This window comes from Camelus dromedarius, chromosome 18 (genome assembly GCF_036321535.1).
Source record: "Camelus dromedarius isolate mCamDro1 chromosome 18, mCamDro1.pat, whole genome shotgun sequence".
NCBI classification, from domain to species: Eukaryota; Metazoa; Chordata; class Mammalia; order Artiodactyla; family Camelidae; genus Camelus; species Camelus dromedarius.
Window position 1 is genome coordinate 14392547 of NC_087453.1, and position 19749 is coordinate 14412295.

The window sequence follows — 19749 nt, forward strand, 5'->3', positions numbered from 1 at the left end:
TGCCGTGTGAACCATCCCGCCGGCAGGTTTGTTTGCACACCCGAGAATGTATTGGCCACTTGAATCTGTTATAAATTACCAGTCTGGAAATAAATATCGTATCTGGGTCCCCAGTAAGTAACAGATGCATGAGTGCAGAATGAGATAAATGCGTTTTGGATGCAAACTTCTTTCCCATTGCTCACAGACAGATGGAGGCAGGCCCAGTGCTGGTTTGCAGTCGATCCGCGTGCTGTGTAGGTGGGACTTAAATGAACTCAAAGTTCTTTTAAGGTTAGGAAGTTTTCTGTACCAGCTCCTGGCAAATCCCCAGAGGAGCCCCAGTTGAGCAGTACATTTCCTTTTATCTCCATTGCTGAAGAGTCTTGCAGTTAGAATGTTTTCTCTTCAGGGACTGTATGGGTTCTTGGAGGCCAGAGAGGGTCCCTGTCCTCGAATGCCACGCAGCACGCGTGCACTCATTCGGTATGCATTCATCAAGGCTGATGGCCCAGGCCGACTCCTCCGTGCTAGGGACACAGCCATGAGCAAGCCTGTTACAGCCCTGCCCTGTTGGACCACACAGCCTACATGGGACAAAGCCAGGATTCACACCCAGGCAGTTAAGTCCAAAGTCCATGCACATAGCCACCATGCTCTGCTGCCTTTCTAGTTGGTCTCTCAACGGCTTGTTTATTGGGCATTTGGTCTGAGTTTCACACTGTGCTAGGCTCCACAGAAAGTTTTTTTAAAACTTAGGAGGCAGTTGTTTGTCCTCAAGAGGCTGACAACCTCACTAGGAAGACAGGACCACTCGCAGAGTTTAGGTGGGGCTGTTGATTCCCGGCGGTTGATCCAACCATGCTAGCCATGACACTGGCCTTGGGCTGGCACTGACAATCAACCCAGGAACCCCTAGAATATGCCCAGTAATTAGAAAGCACCTTCTAAACAGTTACGGAGCAGGTGGAAGACTAAGAAATGCCCAGGAGACTCAGAAACGAATCTTTGAGTAGAGAGGAGACCTAGAACTTCAGAGATACCACATCTGTTTCTCCGTAATCCACACAGATGGCCATTCTGGTTTATTTCCCGAAGAAGAGGACCTTGAGGCAGCTTAGCCACCTCGACAGAATGGAAAGACTCATCATCGTTTAAGACAAACATAGGTGTTCATCAAACTTTTGGGCTTGTTTTCTTCTGAGATTGTTAACTCTAAAAGAGAGTCGATCTCAGGACCATCAACAAACTCCACCAACAGGCTCCATAATTGGCATCTGTATTTTTTAAATGTATCCATTCATTCATTCGTTTACTCACGGAGTTGTTCAGTAAAAACTAATTGTGTTCAGTGTTAACGTGCTAAATGGAGACCAGTCTCCAAAAGGTACACTTCTACCCAATATGGTACACTTCCTCTCTGTAACAAGATAGGGGGCCCTCGGTGTCTACCACCCAAAGGCAAAAGAAAGGGTCACCTTCAACCTTTCCCCAGTGGTGAGGGTTATGGGGCACCAGCAGGGCCTATCGAGGACTCTGAAATGCACAGGGAAATCAGAAAGTGGCTTTGTCCATCTCCAGGTCACACCTACATGGGGTCCTCCCCAGGGAACGGGACTTCAGTTCCAAGCTCAGTCAGTGTGGCTTCCTTCCCAGTTTTCTTCCTCTGATTGTTACTCGTGCAAGGAGCCAACAGTGCAATTGTTTTCTACTCTCGGGCGTCCTACCGGGCTTTGAACAGTGTGCTGCCTGTAATCGTGGCTCCGGGAAGACTTGGTGGTGGCTGATGTCCCAAAGAAACCTGAAAATCCCTTCTCCATCTCTTTCTGGGTGCATGGGCACAACTGATGCCCAGCCAGTTTGGGCTCACATTCCAGGGCTCCAAAGCAAGCCTGTCTGGGCCCCTCCCAAGACACTCAGTAACTGCTATCACTTACTGGTTGACGAAGCATTTTACCTGCAGTATCTTACTTAATCTTGCCACTTTTCTGGGAAATGTCTAAAGCTAGTCTCATTTTGCTTATGAGGAAGCCACGCCTTGAGAAGGATACTTATTCATATTGTGCTTTTTGAAAACTCAGACTGGAGGCCCCTCACTGTGCTTTTCTCCTGTTATCCAGGGGTACCATCGACCTAGGCACTACATCGCAACTCAAGGTAAGTGCCCTCCTCTTCCTCCAGAGGGCCCTTGCCTTGCACTGGAGGAGAGGAATGAGCTTCTGCTGGCAAAGAGGTTACATAGGAGCAGGGCTGGAGAGCCTGCAGGGGGCTAGAGACTGTTCATTTGTTTGTTTGGGAAGGAAGGTGGTGACAAGGTCAGTGATGGGGGGGGTTAAGTGAGTGAGAGAGGAAGGAGGTGTCACCAGGAGATGATCAGGAGAGATGGCCCAGAGGGGCAGACCCAAAGCATTGGCCTCAGGCTTGTGCCATCAGTGTCCACCATCCAGAAGCGGAGCTGGTGTTACCTGATCTCCTCAGTGGGTGTGTGCCCAGGAGAGAGAGGCAGCCAGCTATCCTGGAAAGCCACTTACCAGGATGTTATCAGAAGGCTTAAAAATGACTGTACCTCTCAGACGGTTCTGGGAGGAAATCCTGTGGATAATTATGTATATGGACAGTAACGTATATAAAGATATTCTGTACAGTGTTATCTATAATAGGAAAAAGGTGAAAAGTCTTAAATGCCCAAACAATTGGTAGATTGGTTACAGTGTGATATTTCCACATTATGAAAAATTATGCAGCTATGAAAAAATGTCATGGTTGGTAAGAAGTTTTAAGAGCATGGGAAAATACATATAATATATATATATAAAATGCTTATTACAGTAAATAAATACATATATGCATATATACACACACACACAGAAAAATGGCATTCAAAATTTTATATCAAATACACATATTACTCTTATAATTTTTAAAATGATGAAGGCCCTGGATATTGAAAGAGAAATTTCTAAGGAAATTGCTTTGGACTCTCAGATCCTATCTCCCATTTCTTGTCTATTTTTTTTCTCCTTTCTGTCCGGGCTCCAGACAAATGCATTTGTCAAGCTCAAAACTGGGCATCTTCTGTTTATGGTCTCCACATCTGGCCCCTGGCAGCTCCTCTGCCCTCCTACTCCCTCACCCCAATTTCCTTCCTCTTTCTCATTGAGGTTCTGGAGCCCAATTTTTGGAAACTCCCTGAAGCTGTATTATTAACCCCTAATACCAAGTGATGTGTCAGTGGGAAGGCGGGGCTGGAGGAAGGGGTCTGAGCAAGGGGAAGAAGAGAGGAAGCTGCGAGCATTTCCAGTGGGTGCTGCGGACCCTGCACTGGGGTGTGGCTTTTCTCTTGCACACTCTGACCTCACACGCCCCTGGCCCAGTCTCAGCTAGGATCCCATCAAGGATTGCTGACCTCACTCTTGCTCACCCATCTAGAGCCGATCAGTGGAGAGAGAAACAAGTCTCACTTTCTTGCAGTTGCAGTCTTTGACCCTGTCACCGTCTCTGTTGGCAGGTCCAATGCAGGAGACTGTAAAGGACTTCTGGAGAATGATCTGGCAGGAGAACTCGGCCAGCATCGTCATGGTCACAAACCTCGTGGAAGTGGGCAGGGTAAGCCCCTCCTGTGGCTACCTGGACAGAGGATGCTGGCATTGCACTCCCCGGTATCTCTCTGTTTCCAAGTGGCTCCTGTTCCACATTTCACCCTCACAGCAGCCTCCGAGGGAGGAGTCCTCACTCCTGTTTCACACTCCCCTTCCTCCACCCTCGCCCTCCGTTGATGACGTCATCTCACATGCTCGGAGGAAATTACAGCCATCAGATGTGAACACTCTCATCCTCACACCACAAAGCTGCATTCTACTTGTATCTACAACCATCTTCTCATTCCTCCCCTCTGTTACCAGACTGAACCATCAAAAAAGGGCTGTTTCTGTTGACCTTAAAAGGTAGAATATTGACTGTTTCTTATGGCTCATCCTAATATAATAGAAGTGACTCCTGTCCTTTCAAAGGCACTCCTAGTGCCTTGAATCACAGACAGAGTCCAAGAACTTCTCATTCTCCCCTTCTCACTTGGAAAGTCACTCTCTTCTTCATTGCTAGATTATTTCCCTCAGCAAACAGCCTGAGTGCCTTCTCCCTCAGAAACAGAAAGCAGGCAAACAAAAGGGATCCTCTTGTCCTTGCTTTTCTGCCAGACTCTGAAGACACACGCAGGCCCTGTGTCCTCCCTCTTGTTTTCTTCCACCCAACGTAGCTCCTCCCTCCATCCCACCGACAGTGGTACCGTCAGTATCCCCAGCATCCTTCATGTTGACAAATCCAACAGCCATTTCTCTCTTCTCATTGTACTCGACCTCCCAGCAGCATCTGACCCTTTGCTCCCTGACCTCTAAACCTTGATGTTCTTCACAGTTCAGACATTGGTCTCTCACTCTGCTCTATCTTGACGCTCTCCTCTGTGGTCCTTAGCTACTCCCAGGGCTTAGAAAGAGGACTGCTCTTCCCAGCTTGCTCTTGCCTCCTTGGTACACTGGCATATGGATGGGTGGGCTTCTAGGTTGAAAGGCAGGGCGCACAGACACTAGAATCGAGAGGGCCTCTCTAACTTGTCTCATGAGCTAAGCACAGGGTGGGCAGGTAAGTTTTTGTTTTGGCAAGAACCAGATAACCCATTAAAATAGAGAGTCCTGGCCTCCCAGGCAACTGGAAGAGGGAGAATCTGGGCTGTCAGTCATAATTCAGCAAAGGGCTATGGCCATGTCATAGCCTAATAGGAATTTAGGTCTAGAAGATACTTTATCCTTGAGTCCACTCCTATTTAGTCGATTCCCCAGTTTCGCAGATGAGGAGACAGACTCAAAGGGGTGGAGTAGCTACCCAGAAGTCCCCCAGCCAGAACCTGGCCATGACCTCAGACTTTTGACTCGTGATTCCAGTGCTCATGATCCGTCCACTCAAGACTGCTCCTCAGGGACTCGGACCCAGGGAGCAGCCACTGTGGACAAAAGGTCCAGCCCAGGGTTTAAGAATTCAGAGGCAAATCCCAGCCTGTTCTGTAACATATCTCACGTTGGAGACAGAATCCCTTGATGGGTGGGAGACAGAATCCCATGAATCTAGTTTGGATTTGGGGAGGGGACAGAAGAGCAGTCTTTTAATGGAACTCCTGCTAGGAGCCAAGCACTGTGCCAGACACTTCACTTTATATCACAGCAATTGTACGAGGCCATGTTCCGGGTAATTACTCACATGGCCTGGCTTTGCGCCCTGGCTCCATTCCTTACTAACAGTTGACCTTGGGCAATTTTCTTAGCCTTCTTGTGCTTCTGATTCCTCATCTGTAAAATGGGGCTAATAATACTATCTACTTCATCAGGTTATGGTGATAAGTCATTAAAATAATCCATGTAAAATATTATAGAACACTGAGCGAACAGGGCCAGACAGTGTGAGCAGTTATAAGCGATGGCTCTCATCATTAATAGGAAGCTGAGGCTCAGAGAGGTTTCAGCACTTTCTGGAAGCTACAGCTAAGAGTGTTAGAGCGAAGCAATGCATCCATTTGCCTCCAAAACCTGTTGCACTAAACCAGCATTTCCCTAAGTGGGTTCCATGGGATGCTAGTCTGCAGGATGCTTAGTGAGAAGAGGGTTCCACGGTTAAATACGTTTGGGAAACGCTGTGCGCTCTTTGCCCCTTTGGGAGAGTCGGAAACCACTTCAGCGGTACTAGCCCATTAAACGAGCTGAGTAGCCCTGCAGCAAAGCGGCTATTTAGCTTTGTTTAATCCAGCATTTCCCAAACTCATTTGACCACAAAACCTTTTTTGTTTTTGTTTCTTGTTTTTTTTTGTTTTTTGTTTCTTGTGTTTTTTTTTTACCTAACACCTATTAGCACCCAGCGGGACACACTGTGGGAAATGCCACTCTAGGCCGTGCGGCGTCCCCCGGAATGGTAATGCTTTTGTTCTTTTAAGGGGAAAACAATGATCTCTTTTTCCTCCTGCGTTGGCATGTGACTCGGAGCCAAATGTGGGAGTGGCTTGTTCATGGCGTCTGCACCCACCCCCCGGGCAGAGAGCAGTTGCAAAGTCTTCCCTTTGAGCCCAGCACCTTCCATCCTTTTCCCAATGAGGAGTCTTCCTCCTTCCAGCCCACAAGTCCCACCTCGTAATGTTAATGCCCCCCTCCCGGCCACTTCTACTTCCACTTCCTATTTGCCCCTCTTTACTCTCATCTCTGCTCCGCTGATACCACTCAGCTGCCCCAGCCCAACATCACAGAAAGAGGACTCAGCCAAAGGGAGAAAACTGGCCACGTGACCTTGGGCAAGTCACCAAACCTCCAGACTCGAGTATTATGTTCAACTGTGCGATGGGGATACCACCACCTGCCTATCTCACCCAGATCTATTTGATCACATAGCGTGGTAATGGATTTGAAAGGTACAAGGAGCTCTGCCAAAGAAGGTACCTGCCACCAGCACTCCCCACGGCTCCAGTTCCTCTGGGAGTAAGCCCGTCCCTGTGTTTTGTCCACCCCTGGCCAGCTGAGAACCCCCTTGACCAAAATTCCACTGAGGTGGCCCTTGAGCTTATTTGAACGGGAAGACCCGAAGAGACGGCCACTCACATCTGGCCACCCGCCCACTCGTACTGTCCCTGTCCTTTCCCACAGGTGAAGTGTGTGCGATACTGGCCGGACGACACAGAGGTCTATGGGGACATTAAAGTCACCTTGATTGAGACAGAGCCCCTGGCAGAATACGTCATCCGCACCTTCACGGTCCAGAAGGTGAGCTCCCCCTCGGCTGGACAGCCTGTCCTCCAGGCAGGCCGGCTTGTTTGTTCACTCAGGACACACAGTGACCGAGGGGCTGCTCCGGACCCTCCCTGCACTGGGCACTGGGGACATATCAGCAATCAATTTAGACACGGATCTTGCTCTACAGGACCCCACTTCTAGCAGAAGGGACAAACAGAATTCGCCAAATAGATAGAATAATGACATACGGTGATGTAAGGCCCAGAGGAAACATGCCAAGGGTGGACACGGAAATCCACAGGTGGACGGGGTGGTCAGAGAGGGCCTCCTGGAGGAGGAGGCATTTGAGCAGTGAAGGATGAGAAAGAACCAGCCAAGGGAAGAGCAGGAGGAATACTATCCCAGGCAGGGGGAAAGAAACATGCAGAGTCTGAAAGAGAAAGATCTTAACATGTCCTAGGCCTGTGGTTCTCAGCTGGGGGTGATTCCGTCCCACAGGGGACATTTTACCAGCATCCAGAGAAATTTTGGTTGTCAAAATGATAATTGCCACTTTCTAAAAGCCAAGTCATTCATGAACCAAGTGGCTACAGGCCTGAGGATGCAAAAGCACCGGGGACATCAGTGCTTTGAGAACTGTGCCCTTGGGTGCTGACAAATCCTCGTGCCAAAGCAGGCACATGCACTGTGCTGTCCCTGCGTGCATAGTGGTGCCAGGACACACTGCTCCCAGCCACTCCCTTTCCAACCCCCAAGCTCCTAAAGGCCTACCTCTGCAGACACAAGGTGAAGAGCCAGGAAGGAGGGCACCCCTCCGCTACACAGAGGACAATAGCATGTACATAGCTGTGGTCTTGGGCCTGGTTCCTTAGAAGCAGAGCCTGAGACAAGGATTCAGGTGCACGTGGTGTACTGAGGGAGTGCTCTGGGAGAAACTTGTAAGAGAGGGAGGGAAGCAGGACAGGGAGGGGGAAGGGGCAGGGCAAAAGGGTCTTTGGCTTATCCTCTAGGGTAACCCACCATCCTGGTCTACCCAGGATCCCCCTGGTTTTCGCACTGAAAATCTCGTGTCTGGAGAAACCTCTCAGTCCTGGGCAAAGTGACAAAGTCAGTTGGTCACTGAATGCCAGTTGCCCACCCCCCACCCCCAAGAGGGGGTGGTTCCTGTTCAGCAAAGAGCAGTTCTCTGAACAAGGAGTGACTGGGAGCTGTGCACAGCCAAGATCAGGAAAGCTGGTGATGGGTGCACTGCCCAGGAAAGGGGATCCGAGTGGGCACCAAACAGTGCCCTCGACACAGCCCCCAACACTCCCACCCAAATCCTTACTCCACGTAGCAGCTGGCATCCTGCTCCCCAGATGCCCATCTGGTGGTGCACTTCCCCTTCTGTGCCACCGTCTGGGCAGCCTCCCTATAGCTCCCCAATGCCTCTGGGATAAAGTTCAACAGCCTTAAAGTGTCTTCCAGGATCCAGCCCCTGCCCTGCTTCCCACCCCGCCAGTCCCGCTGTCCATCATCACATGTCTTCCACTCTCCTCTGGGGTTGCTCTGGGCTGTTTGTGATTCTGTTCCTGTACTATGCTGAGTCCTGCCCCCATGCCCTTGCCTGAGCTGCCTTTCTGCCTAGGAATTCCTCCATCTCTTCTACTGGGTGATACTCAGGCATCAGTGTATCATAACGATTAGGATGACAGACTGAGGAGCCAGACAGCCAGGCATTAGATTGGAACTTTACAATTTACTCGTGTGACTGTGGGCACATTACACTTGCGTAGCCTTCATTTCTTCATCTATAGAATGGAAATGATGATACGAGGATTGGTATGCGGACTAAATGAATTAGTACATTAAAGTGTTTAGAAGAGTGACAGGCACATAATCGATGCTTAATAAATGTTACCTACCCTTTTCACTCACTATTCATATGTTTCAAGACTCTGGTCAGGCATCACCTCCTTCAGGAAGCCTTCTCTGATTTCTCCTCTCCCTAAAGAGCTGTTCCAGGAAGAAGGGCTATGGCTTTTATTTCCACCTTCCTAGTGCCTAACACAAGGCTGGGCACAGATAAACCTTGGTGAATATTGTTTAACTGAAAGAATGAGCAATCAAACACTCTTCCTAATTAATGCCTCTGAAAATCTATAGGAGATTGATAAGCAAAGAAAAGTAAGTAGGAGGCAGGGGGCACTGCATAAGCAAAGGCTCAGAGGTGTAACCTGACTATGAATAGTCAAGAACCCCCATTTGGCCTGGAGCGTGTCTGTGTGAATGGTGGGGGAGAGGAGGGGAAACACTCCAGGCCCCACCACCCTGACCAGGGGAGCTCTGCTTTTGTTTCATATCTTGTAATTCTAAATAAGGATCTAATTAATAAAAAGTCTGCCTTTTTTTTTTAAATTTGAAAGTCATGGAGACTATCTTGGACAAGACTGGAAAATTGAAGGACACACCAGACCTCAGTCACTGAAAGGGCCTCATTTTCCACCGGGAACAACTTGAACTTGGAGTTGAAGGCCAACAGTTTTCTGAATCTGTTCTGCTAAATATAAGTCCCATGAGATACTTGTCAAAAGAGGGTCCCCCGGGCAAACAGTGTGGGTGTTATAAGCCCCCTTGGGAATTCTGCATGCATATTAGCATAGTAAAGGCTCTGAGAAGTCCTGCAGTTAAAGTAGTTGCTTTCACTTTATTTACTTCTGAAGTTCCCAGATGTAACATATCACGGAATCACTCTGTTCAGTAACACCTGTTAAGCCTTTGAGGGTCTTGTCCTCCTTGACAGCAGGGAGGCTGGTCCCTCAGTGCAGTAGCCGTGGCTCCCATGGGTGCCGGGCAGGGTGTCGGAGTGGGCAGCAGCTGGAGGAACAGAGGCGCGTTCTCTCCTCAGAAAGGCTACCACGAGATCCGGGAGCTCCGCCTCTTCCACTTCACCAGCTGGCCCGACCACGGCGTCCCCTGCTATGCCACCGGCCTCCTGGGCTTCGTCCGCCAGGTCAAATTCCTCAATCCTCCAGAAGCCGGGCCCATAGTGGTCCACTGCAGGTAAGCACAAGGCCCCCCACCCCAAGCAGGACGGCCCTGCAGCTCTGCTCTCTCGGTGCTCTTGCCCAGCGGCCTTTGTTCTTTGCCTTAAGTGCTGCCTGCCTGTCTCCGCTGTGCCTGCCCTTTCTGATGGGACCCAGGTCCTGAGGTCCAACAACAACAGTAACAGTAGCTATAGCAGTCATTATTATAACTGCTGCCCTGAAACGGTCATGTCCCCGAGGATGTGAGCCCGGTGCTAACAGCGTCAGCTACACGTACACCTCACCCACGTTATTTCCTTTACTTCTCCCCCAGCCTTGCTAGGTGGCTGTTTCTATCATTCCCGTTTTACGGATGAGAAAACCGAGGTGCCGAGAAGGTAGATAGACACTTTGCTCGGATCACACAGGTGTGAAACGGCAGAGCCAGCACATTAACGTGATTTTCTCCAGACGCTCGCCCCCAGCTCCTTGGCCTGGTGGCAGGGCGCCCCAGTGGGACTGTGCTTTCCTTCAGTTCTATTATTTTAAAAATCAACTGCTGCCCCGCAGGGTCCTTCGTAGAGAATAAATGGACAGTGTCAGGTTTTACCTTATTATGGAGGAGGGGTATTTTCAGCTCTGACCCAGAAAGTCACATTGGGAATGACTGGCACGTCTTTGACTCCTCCTGAATGGAGATGAAGTATCGTGTCAAGGGCATTAGGAATTGCAGGAGGGCGGATGTTCAGACCTGAAGGCCAGCGAGCATGTGTGCTCCCTCCCTCCCAGCACCTCTCTTTTTCAATGTGACCTTGGGCACAGCCCGTCTCTTCAGACCCTGCTTGCTCTTAACTTTCCTGGTAGTGTCCATGTCAGTCAAGGTCTTGAGCCAAGTCAGGGAGAGACACCCTACACCCCTTTCTCACACAGCGTCGACTGACCCTCCCCTCAACAGTGACATGTGAATTAGAAACCCCACTTCACAGATGAGGCCACTGAGGATTAGGAGGTAATACTGATCACCCTCTGGGCTCTCTTAAGTGTTTGGCATATAGTCTGCTTTACATCTCATGACAGTGCAAGGACAAGTCCCATACCCGAGGAGCAGCCAGAGTAGGGGTAAGGGAGAAAGGGGGACAATGATCAGCATTTATCAGGCCCTCCCTGCATGATGTCCCTACAACTGTGTCTCCGAACGGACACCGGATCACACTAAGCAGAGAGGTACCTACTCCTGAGTACCTCTTCGTCTTCCTCATCTTCACATCCCCACCCCCGATTCCAGCATCCAGTGAGTAATAGGTGCCCAGTAAGTATTTGGTGAATATAAGTAGCAACTATTTATTGAGAAATGGCTATGTAGCCAGGGCTAAATAATTTACATGCATTATGCTTTTTCAACATAATTTCATGCAATTTACACGTATTGTGCTATTAACGCTATTATTATCAGCCTCATTTAGTGAAACCCGAAGAGATTGAGTCACACAGCCAGTAAGTGGTAGAGCCAGGATTTGATCCGAGGGGTCTGACTCCAAGTAGCATGTGCTTAATTGCTATGTGAGGCTGAAATAAACAGATCATTCCTCCCAAAAACCCTGTAGGGGGAGTGTTACATGTGTGAGAAAACAGGCTCACGGACACCAGGCAGCTTGTTCACTGGTGGTGGATCCAAGATTCAAAATGAAGTTAGGCTGGTTCTTTCTCCTGAAACTGGTCGAGGATGAGACTCTGGAGAAGACATGCATGAGTGGCTCTTTGGTTTCCTTCCTAGACCCCGAGTCCCAGCCTGCTGAGTTCCATCTATGGGGGGGCCTTGATTAGGAATGTGTTCTGGGGCAAATACAAGGCAGGCTTAATTCAAACCATGAAATTTTACCAAGAACAAAGACTCTGTTTCCCATAGGTTTATTTTCCAGATCATGGAGGATGGAGCTCCATGGATTGACTTTCCAGATCCTAGTGGGTGATGGTCCCACCAGCCTGTCCTCCTTGGAGTGATGCTTTCCTTCCTGTTCCAGCACTCTTCCTCTTTGAGATTCCTTTCATTTCCATGTTTTCAGTTGTTTCCTTGAGGGAAATGAGACGTGACAATGCAGCTGAGGCAGGCCTCCTTGACAGTCTGGCCTTCACTCCCAAAACTGCATGCATTTAAGGCAAATGCCCTGTTTGTCTCTGGTTCAGTGCTACCATTTTTGAACCCAGTTGATTTTGATCTGGGAAAGCCTGGCCACGGCCCATGGGGTCTCATTGAGTTCTTTGCTATTTGTACTTGGCCTGATGTTTTCCTAAAGGAAGCCACTGATGAGCAGAATCGAGGGTTTCAGGAGACTTGATATGGACCGGGGGTCTCAGGACTGTCGGCTGCTCTAGTTTAGGGATGCTGTTGCCTCATGAGCCTGGAAAAGTAGGTGCACATGGTACCAAACCCAAGGCTTCGGATATGGCACTCGGGACTCACTCTCTGCCTGGGAACAGCTCAGAGGATGTGATTTCTTCCCTCTCACTCACCTCTTCTCTGATCTCTCTCATCTCTCCTTCTTCCATCCATCAACCCATTTGCTGAAGAAGACAAAAGAGAGGGAGAGATGGAGGGAGGGAAGTCAGGGTGGGGAAAACATGTTTATTAGGCATTTCCAGTGTGCCGGGCACCATGCCTGGAACTATATGGATGGATTACCGTTTTCCATCAGATGAGGAAATTGCATGCATACATATTGTCCGAGCATGCATTATGTGCTGTGACTGTTACTAAGAGAGAAGGTGTCAGAGCACAGACTTGAGCCAGACAGCCTGGGTCACAGTCCCAGCTCCAGCACTTGCCAGCTGACCTTGGGCAAGGTAAGCACTCTGTGCCTCAGTTTTCTTACCCGTGTAATGAGGAGAGCAATTTCCTGACAACCTCATAAGAAAATTAATAGGTAACATTGGGAAAACACTTAGAACAAGGTCCGGCACTTTGGCACTGCTAAATAAGTGTTCACTAAATGAGTTCAACAAAAATAAGCCGGTCTTGATAAAATAGCCCCGAATGGCAAACATTGCTCTCCCATTTTACAGAAGGGAGAACTGAGGCTCTGAGTTCAGTCATTTGATCAGGATCTCCCAGCAGCACTAGGATTTATACTATTCTGTCTGACCTCTGCAGCATACTGACTCCCTCTGTGCAGGGTCCTCAGGGACTGGGCTGAATGGGAGGGGCCTGCCCAGGGCTGGTCCCACCCCCAGGTCCTTAACACAGACCACTGCCCTCTCTTCCAGTGCTGGAGCTGGGAGGACTGGCTGCTTCATTGCCATTGACACCATGCTCGACATGGCCGAGAACGAAGGGGTAGTGGACATCTTCAACTGTGTACGTGAGCTCCGGGCCCAGAGGGTCAACCTGGTACAGACAGAGGTGAGTCCTGGGGTATGAGCTGACTGGACACCTGCAGCCCCGGCCAAGGAGAAGCATGGTTGAACACAAGGACCCATGGGTGGAGGCATCCTACAGAAAGAGACCTGGGTGTAGGAGAAATGGGAGGGGATGGATACATGGCTTACTATGGTGAGAGCATCATAGAAGCTGGTACCCCCCCGGCCAACCCAGAGGTCCCCCAGTTCAAGGACTCCCACCAGTGAGGAATGGTGCTGGGTACTCCATCTCTGAGGGCATCTAAGTGACTCAATGACAACTTTCAGGTATTGTTTAAATAAATGCCAATCCCTCCCTGTGAATGCCTACTATGTGCCAAGCATCGCTTCAGTCACTGCAGAGATAGCTTAATCAGTAAAGTTATTGAGTTCCTGAGCTAGGCATAGAGGATTCCAGGAGTGATAACACACAGCTCCTGTACTCAAGAGAGAGGCATACCTCATGTACTACTCTGCACAACTGGGGAGCCCAAATCATGAGGGAAATGGGCAGGGTTCATCTTTATTATTGAGCACCTACTGTGTGCCAGGCATCATGCCAGGTCTTTTGTGTTCAGGGTATTGTTTATACTTCTTACAACAATCCTATGGTAGCAGCAACTCATAGGGGGTAGCTCCTGGTAGTACCCCTTTCTTACAGATGAAAAAACTGAAATAGTATCCCCAAAGTCCCACATATCCAGACAGTGGTAGAACTTGGGTCCATGGGATCCTCAAGGCCCACGTTGTTCCCCCTGTACCACACTGTCTCTAGGAAGACTTTCCTGCCTCCCTTACTCCTGGAAGCCATGGTTGGTATTCCTATAATGAGCCTGTCTTCTGGTTCTAAGGAAGGCTGGAGGTGCCTGGGCAGCAGAGCTGGACAGATAAAAAGCTGCATCCCTCATCGACCCTATGAAGACAAATTGCCCATGGCTTTGGGCATGGCCAGTCACTGCCAGCTCTGCGGGCAATTCCCTCATTTATAGGCCTATCCTCATAGGACCTTGCTCCGGGCTCTGAGCCAATTCCCCAGACCAGTCTTCAGGCTTCTTGGTGAGGCCGCTAAAGCCAAGAGGCTGCTTTAAATGTTCCCAGGTTCATGCATGCGGAAGGCAGGCTTGCTGCCCGGCGTTAGACACATTGTGGTCCTTGCTGTCTGGTGGGAGAGACAGACTTTCAAACAGATCATGATGTTGCCTCTGGATAAACATTTTATATAGAGGGATGGGCCGAGTTCTGCAGAATAGTCACTCAACAAACGGTTGTTAAGGGCTTGGAAGTAACAGCAACAAGTTCTGCCTGGTGGATTCGGAGAAGGCTTTCCGGGGGAATGAGTTACTGAGGGCGTCGAGAAGGGGGTTGGTTTTCTAGGAGGAGAGCCACAGGTGCGAGAGCTGAGGAGGCCGGGGGCGTGGCAGAGGCCGGGGGCGTGGCAGAGGCCAGGGCGCATGCTCCAGGATCAGAGTCTGGGACAAGTTGTGGAGGGAAGACGGTTTCCTTGCGCGGTGAGTTCAAGACGCACTGGTCGGTGAGTGGGGAAGAGGTAGAGGGAAGGAAATTAATACTGTTAAAGTATTTTACAAGCTGTTTGACATTGTGGACAACTGGAGCCCAGTCCTGCTGGGGAGCTCCGAGATGGTGTGGGAAAGGCGCTTCCAGGATTTACATCTGAGAGGGAACTTAGGCATTTTCCCCCAAGTCTCCATCTGGCATTGCTTGAAGCATCCTTCCCGGGGAGTTAACTCCTCGGCCCTGCTGCCCCCCGCCCCCACTGTGCACAGCCTAAGTGTGCCGCCACCCTGGGGGGGGTGGGGCGTTAACTCTTCTACCCTGCTGGCTCCCTCTGCACAGCCTAAGTGAACCCCTAGGACAGAAAAAAAAAAGCCCTCGGCATGAATCTCAGGTGTTCGCAGTAAGCAGCCTTCATTCAGCAGGTAAAGGTGAGAGCTGAGGGGCCTTGGGCAGGACACCACGAGCGCCTGCTACTGCGTGTCCAGAAGTTTCTACTTTTTATCAGTGACTCTACTGTTGAATCTTACACAAGGGACAAAACTCAGCTCAATCACCGAGAAACAGGGAAACTTGGCCCTTCAGGTTATAGGATGGGAAGTAGTGATTCGGCAGTGTCCGTCATGCCCAGCCTTCACAAATGTGGCCGTCAAAGTTCCGGCCGCCCTCACCCCCACCCTGTCCCCGCCCGGCTTGGCAGGAGCAGTACGTGTTCGTGCACGATGCCATCTTGGAAGCGTGTCTCTGCGGCAACACAGCCATCCCGGTGTGCGAGTTCCGCTCCCTCTACTACAACATCAGCAGGCTGGACCCGCAGACCAACTCCAGCCAGATCAAAGACGAGTTCCAGGTACGAGCGAATCCCGGGCTCCGCGGCCCTGAGCGCGCGCGTGCGGTTTTCCTCGCGAGGACGGACTGTCTGCGTGCTTCCCGCGAGGGCAGCTCTGCACGGCCGCAGAAGGAGCTCCAGAACATAGATACACGGCCGGTCAGTGACTGCTGACACTTGGCTTTTCCCACTGTGATTATGTTTTGGAACTGAGGTCTTACTTAGTCCTAACCTGGGTGTGGGTGGAGACAAGTTTGAATTTCATGCTGCTCTGTCCCTGGAGGGACTCAGGTTTTCTCAATATTTCTGTATAATTGGAGGGTATCCTAGATCCTCACTCCTCAAAGTGGGGCCTCGAGACCACCAGCATCAAATTCACCTGGGAGCTTGTTAGAACCACAGAATCTTGGCTCCCACCCGGACCTACTGAAGGAGAGTATGCAGTCTTAACTCCTTCCAGGTGATTTGGATGCACCTTAATCACTGAGAAGCATCAGCCTAGGGCACGGCTCAGGCAGAGCAGAGCTGCACCTTGGAGCCCGTTTGGCCAGAATGCTGGCAGCCTTGGTCTGGAGGCCTGGGCTTAAATCACTGAGTCACGCAAAACCTGGGTCCAGCCCATTGTCCTGAGGTCAGTGCTAGGGTCATACTCAGGCAACAGGAGCTGAGAACAGACAGGAGGAAGCTTCAGGACTTGAGGGGCCCATGGTTTCATGGGCAGATACTCCAGCCAGGCCAATACCTTAGTGCTCCTTCAAGCAAATAGACTTCATTGATTCGGAGTAGAGACCAAGTACAGAATGAAGGGAGACCAGAGAACACGGACCCCCTGGTTGAACAGAGCATGGCCCCCACACTTGCAAGAGTTAACTCTGCAGAATACAAGGCTTGGAATTTTTCAAACATAATAGAGCTTGCTCCCAGGGGGTGTCTCACCCAACTTGGGCAGCTCATCCAAGCATCCTTCCATTCTCAAAAAGCTTTCTCTCTGAGAGGCATGCTGGTAAAATCATTTCCCTTATTCCATGACATTTCAAGTGATATTTAACAGTCATTAGGGATTCTCGACTCCCATCCCCTACCTTATGACCTCTTGGCAGCCCACCATTTAATGCAGCGTGGCTGAGAGGAGGGGCTTAGCTCAAATGATTCGCAGGTGGTCAGAGCCTGTGTCTGAGCCCTGCATGAGGGTGTGCTGCCCCTGCAGCCTTGGCCCTGTGGTGGCATCCCACAGCCCCTGGCAGAGGCTCTCGGTGCATGGGGCCTGGAGCAGCCAGCAGAGATGATAGAACAGCACCAGAGGAGAGGAATAGTCCTGGGAAAAGGACCAGAGGGACAGTCTTGGAGGATGGAGACAGGGAGGTCGGGCTGAGTTGGAACATTGTTGCCTCCTCTGTTCGGGGCGACCGTGTAAGCAGTGCCTGCCTATCTGCCTTTGCACCCCCTAGACCCTCAACATCGTGACTCCCCGTGTCCGGCCCGAGGACTGCAGCATCGGGCTCCTGCCCCGGAACCATGACAAGAATCGGAGCATGGATGTCCTGCCTCTGGACCGCTGCCTGCCCTTCCTCATCTCGGTGGATGGAGAATCCAGCAACTACATCAATGCGGCACTCATGGATGTAAGTTGAGCCCTGCCAAGGAAAGCTCCTGGAGAGCATTGCAGAGAAAAGCTTCTTCCCAAGAGGTAGTTGGCTAGAGTCCAGGGCCCTGACCCCTGCCCCCACCCCCCAGCTAGCCCCTCCTTTTGATCTTGTTGACCCCAAAGACCATTCTCCCTATAAATGCTCTGATCCAAACCTGTGCACAAACTGTTAGCTCTTCTGCTCCCATAAAGATCCTGGAAAGAACAGACCAAAAGCTTAAAGTGGGTCTCCTGACACCACGGGGAGGCTACAGGCCTGCCCAGGTCCCCCTCCAGCTACCTACAGAGCTGACTATCAGCCTTAAGTTCAGTTCAGGAAACATTCTCCATGCCAGCCATGTTCCTAATTCTGTTAGAGGCACTGTATCCTGCTTTCTCAGCATCACCTCCAAGAAGGGCACACCTACCTTGACCTGGTTTGGGATTAGGGGGTCATGGTCCTGTCCCAGTGGGCCCACACTCCTGACTTGAATGCTTCTCCCCTGGATCCTCCAGCTACTTCCAGTTACATCCCTCCACTTCCAGGATGTAGAGATGTTTGCAACAGGAAGGAAGCTCACCCATGCACTTCCCAGCACTTCTCTGAGGCTCAGAGACACCCAGAGAGCTAGCAGCAAAGCCAGCACCTGGAACTCCTGGCTCACGCTCTAGAATTCATTCCTTGAGCCTCCTCACAGTTTGCTTGATTCAGTAAGACACAGATATCTTGCCTCCCGAGACTCAGGACCAAAATCACCACTGCTTGACTAGGGATGAGCCCTTCCAGGTCCCTCTCCCCAACTATGCCTGAGGTCATGTCCATCCAGTCCACATGAATCGCCCGTCTTACCTAGAACAGGAAGGAATGTGGGATATTCTCTCCTGGGGTCATGGCCAGCTATCTCTCTGACCTCTAGTTCTCTTGAACTTTCTCCCCAAGCATCTTAAGTGTTGGAGGCAGAGAGCTGACAGGAGGTCAAGGCCTGTCTCAGCTCTGTGAGGGCCTGCCCTGGCCTCTGCCCACAGGGTGCCCAAGTTCTCCCTGGGAACCCTGGCTCTGGTTCGGGAAGCAGGGAGTCTTGTCCTGGTCAGACCAAATATCTGGATGTGGAGGGAAGACCTGTGGCTTTAACGTGGAGTCTTCCACGTTACACGTATGTGCCTTTGTGTGCATATGTGCACGCACCTGTGTGTGTGTGGAGAGAGGTGAGGTCTGGGGGTGCACCCACACTTTCAAGTTCCTCCCAAGCTTTGTCTCCCACTTGTACCAACCCCCAGTCCATGCCTTTTTCATCCAAGCAAGGATCAAACGTGCTCCTGGCCTCTACTTAGTAGGTTAGATGCTGCCTGGAGTCAGATGCCCTCTGCCAAGCTCTGGTGCTGACTGTATTCTCTTTGTCCACAGGGCATTTCTCTGAGCCACCACTGGGGTCTTTGCCTTTCTTACAAAAAAAAAGTCCTTATCTGTATTCCAGCTTGGTCTGTGCATTATCTGGTAACCATGGCAGCTTTGCTTCTAGCAGAAAAATATGAAGTCCTCTGGGTTAATTTTTAATGTTTCCCCTGGTAAAGGATGATGTTATCCATGAAATGGATTGCCGGCTGATCTCTGAAACCCAGCAGGAGCACGGATCTCGAACATATTTTCAGATAAGGCTTTGTCAGGCGTGCTGGCCTAATAGAGCATTTATCACCGAGACAGGGAGAAAGGGAAGAAAACTCACATTCACTGAGTGCTGGGCAGCTTGTCGGACCCCAGACTTACACCCCAGTCTCGTTCTGCGTTTGGGTGCAATTATTCCCGTTCTTCAGATGAGGTACTGAAGGTCAGAAAATTTTCATGACTTTTTCCAGGTCAACTAGCTCGGAAAGGGTGGAGCCAGGGTGCGAACCCCAAGTCTTTCGACACTTAACGCTTAGATTCTTTTCCATGTTTGGAGATGTCTGCAGACCCGCTGTCTGCAGCTGGAGTTTGGCTTTTGGGGAAACTCTTTCTGTTCTCCCAGATTCTTCCTCTGACTATTCCACTGGCAAGTGAAGACCCTTAGAAGACAAGACCCCCTAGTGCATCTGTGGCATCCACAGTTTCAAGGCATTTTCTTTGCCACCAGGGCACCAGAGATAACAGAACAATGGGCGGGTGCTCTAGGTTATCTTTTTGGCAGAGTCTCTCGCCAGAGACTTCACTTGGCTGGAAAGGGCCAGCCCCTTCCCTCCCCTCAACCTTATGCTGACCTGTGACCCCACTGAAAACAGCTGTGACTCCCACAGGAACCATCCCTCAAGAAAACCTATGGAGAACATGGGTTACTTCTCAGCTTTTACAAACCTTTAATGAAGCAGAAATGCTCCCCAGTCTTTCCAAACACCTGCTCACAGGGTACTATAATAAACAGGACTCGATCAAAGCTTCCAATGTAACGCAGACTCACACAGGCCATTTTCTCTCTGTCTCAGTTCCCCACCTGTAACACGGGGCTGAACGTATTCAGTTGTTTGCCGGACCTGTCCTGGGCATCTAGTGTGCCAGGCACGTTGCTAGTGCCGAGAATGAAGAACCATGTCAGGGGTGTCCCTGCCCTGGTAGCAGACTCACAGCTGGGTTCTTGCTTGCTGGTCTTTTCACGTGAAAATCTTATTCAG

The 19749-nt window shown here is 50.5% G+C and overlaps 1 protein-coding gene across 8 annotated transcripts in view; it reads left to right on the forward strand.

Annotated features, from left to right (window-relative positions):
- PTPRT (protein tyrosine phosphatase receptor type T) overlaps window positions 1-19749 on the forward strand; it is a 939599-nt gene that overhangs the window by 890792 nt on the left and 29058 nt on the right. For 7 of the 8 annotated variants that reach the window (XM_031433788.2, XM_031433792.2, XM_064475672.1 and 4 more), the window contains 7 exons: window positions 2100-2136; window positions 3488-3585; window positions 6657-6773; window positions 9631-9785; window positions 13010-13145; window positions 15354-15503; window positions 16931-17104. In XM_031433788.2, the coding sequence (XP_031289648.2) occupies window positions 2100-2136; window positions 3488-3585; window positions 6657-6773; window positions 9631-9785; window positions 13010-13145; window positions 15354-15503; window positions 16931-17104 (867 nt within the window). Of the gene's footprint in view, window positions 1-2099; window positions 2137-3487; window positions 3586-5874; window positions 5935-6656; window positions 6774-9630; window positions 9786-13009; window positions 13146-15353; window positions 15504-16930; window positions 17105-19749 lie in introns of all 8 variants that reach the window. The other variant, XM_064475674.1, reaches the window with a different exon arrangement.